The sequence below is a fragment of the Cryptomeria japonica genome, chromosome 9, assembly GCF_030272615.1.
Source record: "Cryptomeria japonica chromosome 9, Sugi_1.0, whole genome shotgun sequence".
Taxonomy (NCBI): Eukaryota; Viridiplantae; Streptophyta; class Pinopsida; order Cupressales; family Cupressaceae; genus Cryptomeria; species Cryptomeria japonica.
The window spans coordinates 133,891,851-133,897,850 of record NC_081413.1 but is presented as its reverse complement, the minus strand read 5'-3'; the positions used below and the strand labels follow the sequence as shown (position 1 = coordinate 133,897,850).

Sequence of the window (6,000 nt, the reverse complement as noted above, 5' to 3'; positions counted from 1 at the left end):
ATGTTGCTTAGGATTTTTTCACAATGATTTAGTTTCATTATCCTCGTTTTTATAAGATTTAATGTTTTTTTGGTTTTATGATTAAATTAATATGAATATTTATCTTTTTGTGAAATTTAGTTTATTTTGATTATAAATTAAAGAACATTTTAAATATAATACATATTTTTAAAATATATATATATATTTTTAAAATATATATATATATTTTTAAAATATATATATATATTTTTATCTTGTTCATAGGTTAACGAAACTACCTATTACAACAAATAATGAAGTGAAGTTAAAATTTAAGCACTTATTTTAGATTAAAGAAGGTAAATAATTTTAAAATGCGTGGTGATTCTTAAAAATCCTGTAATAATTTGTTTCCAGAAACCCACCTATAATAGGCAAAATAATATTAGCCAATCGTTTGCAACAAAAAATTTTTTTGTAAATTATAATGTTAACAAATGTGTATCTATACTATAATTTTTCATTGGTCTAAATAATTTTTTTAAATTTTCATTACAATAATATTACCTAACGACAAGTACTAATAACATCACAAAACAACTAGATTAAATCTGAAGGTGAAAATAATGAGCAAGTGACTAATTTTATTTAATTTTTTACTATTATAATATTGATAAATGAATTTGTTTACGCAAACTAAATCACAATAACCTTTCGAGATTGCTACTAAGTGACAGTTAATCCCTTTTTCTGGTCTTTTTAGAAAATGAATAATTTAAACATGCGGTATTTATATTTATTTTTAGAAAAAACCGCATCTTGTCCTATCAGTCGTCTTCCCGAATCCCGTGTATAACAGATTCCACGTTTTTTTTTTTTGACAAAAACGGAAAGCTTGGACTTCTCCCGATTATATTTATTTACACCTGAGAGAGAAACCCAACACCGTTACCCTAACGCCGTCAGATGACATCTCCGTCTCTGCACGTTGGTTTCAACGTCACCGTGGGATGATTTTGTTATCGAATAATAATCATAATAATTACAGTACATCAGAGGAACAAGGAAGCGGAAGCAGAAGCAGAGAGCAATTTGGACAAGGAATTCTGTGAATAATTTATTCATATATACTACATATTTCTTTATAATTTTATTTTTAATGGGCTGCAGGATATAAAGCCCATGGTCACTGACACCCTAATTTGACGTTGCCTCTTAATGACCGCCGATGATTGTTGAATTCATCTGGTAGGTGCTGAGTTCGAATACCCAGAAGGCGTGCCTTGGCCATGCTACGCCAGATCGGCGCGACGTCCCTCTGGAGAGAGGCCCCTGTTGTTTCTCATTTCCAGTATTTTCAAGATTTTGAGAGATTCTTTTATTTTTTTATAGTATATGAAAATGACGGGACAAAATCACGCGCGCAGTAGCAGGGAGCTCCTTTGCAATGCCACCGCTGGGGCTGCCGCAGGTCAGTCTCTTTGGTTATCTCATATTTCTAATTTAATCTAATTTTGTTGTATCACTTAAATAATTTGTAGCAGAACCATATATTCTAAGGTTTTGATGCTTTTTTTGCCTGGAGTGCATTAATAGAAGACTTTCAGAATCAATTTATATAATTATCTCCCATCTTTAATTGAATTCATGTTTCTCAGTTTCAATTTGTATATGATAGATTTGTTTCTGATTGGCGAATTTCCCCTGCCGTGTTTCCTTCGGCTTGGATGCCGGAACCAGGGGGTAACTCTTTCCTCAAATTCAATCGGGTTTGTTGGTGTATGCCACACCCAGAATTGGATTGATACAGGGTTATCTCCTCCAAATTCATCCAGGTCCGATGCAGCATAGGCCTGTTATGGTGCACTTTACCCAAAATTGGATATGGTAGTTTACCCGACTCAACGTTCAATATATATTTATAAGTGGACTAGAATTTGAATGCGGGTCTCTACTAGAAAATTCCCATTAATAGTACAAGAAAAATATGTACATGTTAAATTCGTATTGCAGGAAAATTATGTATATGTTAAATTATATCTATCTTGAAGGTAGTTTTCTCAAGTTCAATTTTTATGTGTAAAATTAGTAGTGCAATAAATTGTAAGGCTTTGAGTCTGTGTTCTTAGTGCTCGAATACTGGAAGAGTCTCGAGAATTAAGGATACAGTAAATTTGTTAGTTCCTCTACTTGTAGGAAGTTTTAGGAATTAAACCCTGGCATAGGAAACTGTCTGTCCATTTGAGGAAACGATGATGACACAATTTCATCTTCCTGGGTATGTTTGTGTAGAAAATATCGTTTATGCTTAGTTCACTCGATTATAGAAAATCTTATTAGGAATTAAACCTCAAGTATTAGAAATTGTTTGCCTGCTTCAAAAATGATGATGACAACATCTTTTATCATTTTTAATAAGACTTCTCGGAATTTTTTTTAAGGCTTATTTCATTTTATTGTAGCAGATTTGAGGATGTAAATCCCCAAATCTGGAAATTATATCTTCACTTGCGAAAATGATGATGACAACAGTTTATAACTGTGTCAAAAATTTTGGTAACATCTTGTTCCCTTAATTGTAGTGAATTTCAGAAATTAAATTCAATATTGCAAATTGTCTATCCATTGTACAAAAGGATAACAATGACTTTTTTTTAATGCCCTCTAGACCAAGTTGGTATGTAAGACCTATCAAATTGTGTGGACAATGCAATTTGTCGATATTCTTGCAGAAATGTTCTATGTAGAGTTGTCATTGTTGATGCCTATCATCACAAACCTCTTTCTTATATTTGAGCTCCTCTGAGCTGAATTGTCTTGGCAAGGTAATGAATAATAAAGATATTATAAAACAATAAATTCTGTTTATGTTCCAATATTAGAGATGATTCTATTTCTTGTAATTCCCTTCCCTGAATCCTCGGTTGACTTATGTTCCTCAACAGTGAAAGAATTGACTAGGGAACCTGCTGGTTTATTTTTTCAGAGGAACAAACAAAAACTGGTTTACCTACAGTGAAAGAATTGACTAGGGAACCTGCTGGTTTATTTTTTCAGAGGAACAAACAAAAACTGGTTTACCTAGATGTTGTTATCAAAGATGAAATTTGGGTGCTATTTGTTATAATATTCTTATTGTTATTGATGTTGATTATGGCGGGTCTAAACATATTTTTTGTGATGAGCTAGGAGAATTGAGTAATATTAAAGAGAATCCTTTGAAAGAGGACTCTGAGGCAGACCTCAAGAAGATAAAACTTGGGTACACTCGTTAGGCTAGCTCTAGAAGTAGGAAGAATCGCAAGGATGTAAATGTGCCTGTTGTTTTGACAGACTTTTCAAAGGATGGGTCAACTCCCCTTTCCATCCGTTAAGAAGATGATTAGTTGCAATGTGAGGGTGCTGGAGGTTCATGATAGAAAAGCAGTTTATAGAATGTTTTGTAAGTCCTTTTAACACTTTAAAACTTTTGTTTTGTTACAAGAAGTCAAGCTAATGATTTTTTGTAGAATGTGCTCTGAATTTTATTTGGCCTGTTGAGTTTGGTTATTCTCCATGTAATAAAATTGCTTGGGTTAGGAAGTTCCTTTAGGGTTTAGAATTTGGGGTGTGTTTTGATGGACATGAATTTTTGAATTGGTTGGCCAGCCATTTGAAAAAAAATCTTAGGGTCATAGGGGGCAATTTTAATCATCAAGGACATGGAGGATGGATCTGGAGGGTGTCAATTTGACTAGAAGAGTAGGGAACAATTTTTGGTCAAATTGAAGGAGGTTTTTGGTGTGAATAATTCCATTTGGAGGGGAAAAAGGACAGTACCGTTTTTATTTTTTTTAAATAAAGGTTTTTATTTAATCACAGAATATATTACATGCTGATTTATAGTTCAAGAGACAGAAACAGATAAATATGTTAGGCTATGATGGGTCCACAACACAAAAGATGGTCAGCAAGATCAACCGAAAACTGAGGCCTCAGATATGAAGGTTCTTGACGTGAGCTGAATGAGGATGAATAAGTAAGCCTTATTGGAAATTGAGTCAGCAAAGGAGTTGAATCTACTAAGAACATGTTGCCAGCTAATCTGGTCAAAATCATGAAGAATCCCAGAGACTTTTTTTTTGCAGAAGATATAATTGGACTGATTTGAACTCGTTTACCAGAGAGGCATTGAATCATCAACTTGGAATCTCCATATATAGTAAGGCTTATAATATTTTTCTCGATTGCAAGAATTAGACCAAACTTGCAGCCAATATGTTCACCAATATTGTTGGAGGCCCGTCCAAGATTTATGTACAAGTCCAAAGTTTTTTCCTAAGGATTTAGGCACAACACTCCACCAACAGCTACAATGCTGGGATTGACTTTAAAGGCAACATCAAAAAGAGGGTAGGATAGTTTAAATGAATATTTTGGAGTGGGGCAGACAATTGGAGAATTGCTAATGAATTCCAAAAGATTCCATTTTGATAAAGTGAATCTTAGCACTGGTTAGAAGATTCAAAGTTTGTTTCACTTTGACAAAAGCCTTAGCATTTTTCACCATAACCAGCTGAATTTTGTGGATCAAGGTGTGCTTTGGCATGGTATTATCTTTAAAGATTCTTTTATCCCTATCAAGCCAAACGAATCACATACAAAGAAAGGAAGAGAAGGCCATAAAAATATAATAAGTAGGTTGCTTGAGAGTGGTTAGAGTAGCAAGAGTTCCGTCATTGGCTACAAACTTTTAAGACTCAAATGGTTTGGAACCAAACCCCAAAATAGAGAGAAAGGAAGATTCAAATAGAAGCAACTTCTTCATAGTTGAAGAACAATGTTTACTTGGGTATGGTTATGTTGCTTAACATATAGAGTGATTGAGAATGCAACTTATAGAACATAGAACATCAAGTATGAATACAATTTCTAGAAATATAGAGCATTTATTCCATTCAGCAATGTGTACATGACAAAAATGACAGTCGGTCCCTGACACATTCAAAATGAGCACATATATAGCAGCCCTTGGTTGGTTAAGACTACCAACCGTCGGAAATTGTCAACTAACAAACCACTTGTTGGGGACTAATAACACGATTACATAACATAGTCTACTTGCCAAGTAGTCGATTAACTTTTAACACATTTTTTACTTGACCGACTAATATTTAATACTTATTTATTAACATACTCAGCATGTTCGGCTTACTACATCGGCCCTCTCAAAAAGGAACTCGTCTTCTAGTCAACAAGGCAAAACTGGGGCTGGCTACAAAAAGAACTACTGAGAAGGAGGGTGAGAAGACGTCCTTGGACAAGTGGAAGACGTCAATGTGGATATGGCAGTGGCAGAGAGCCGTTGGTGAAGACGCTGCACCTCCTCTATGCAGATCTTCAAATCTCATTTGGCCACCAATTCTCGCTCCCTCGACCCCTTCACCATGAGGGCCGCATCCATGAGGTGTGCCTTCATTTGTTGCTCCTTTGCTAGTTGTCTACTTAGCTTAGCCAGTTGTGCATCACACTCAACTAATTGCTTTTGTTGCCGCTCCACAATGGGCTCCATCGCCACTCGTCACTCATGCTCGATAGTGGCGAGCTGAGTCAGCTGCGCAAGTTGCTCTTGAAAGTGTCTCAAATAACTTGCCATCTTAGCTTGAACACTTTCTGCCTGTCGAAGTACCCTATCCCCGACCTCCTTTGCCTCCTCCAAAGAGGCTGTCATAGAATATCTCCCTATAACAGCCTTCCATGCTGTGGAGTGCAATAAGCACTCTGCCATGTTGTCCACTTGTGGCTGGTCTCCATGGGTACCATAATGCCAACATAGCTGGCATGTCCACGCTCGACCATCCCTAAGATGTGAAACATCGAGAGAACTCTCCTTCACACTCTCTACATGAATGCCATATCCTCTTGGCTTTTATAGCCACCAAAGGAACATGACCCACATCCAATTGGCAGGATAGCTAGGCAACCTTGTGCATCACTAATGCCATATCCTCCAACTCACCTAAATACCATTGCCAAGTATATCTTGTGGATCAGGTTGGT

General features: G+C 35.7%; 1 protein-coding gene across 1 annotated transcript in view; it reads left to right on the top strand.

The window, feature by feature from the left end:
* The first annotated feature begins 800 nt into the window (after positions 1–800).
* LOC131063258 (nicotinamide adenine dinucleotide transporter 1, chloroplastic) overlaps positions 801–6,000 on the top strand; it is a 121,170-nt gene continuing 115,970 nt past the window's right edge. Inside the window, exon 1 of the mRNA XM_057997046.2 lies at positions 801–1,432. Coding sequence (XP_057853029.1) covers positions 1,357–1,432 — 76 coding nt within the window. The 5' untranslated portion in view covers positions 801–1,356. The remainder of the gene's footprint in view (positions 1,433–6,000) is intronic.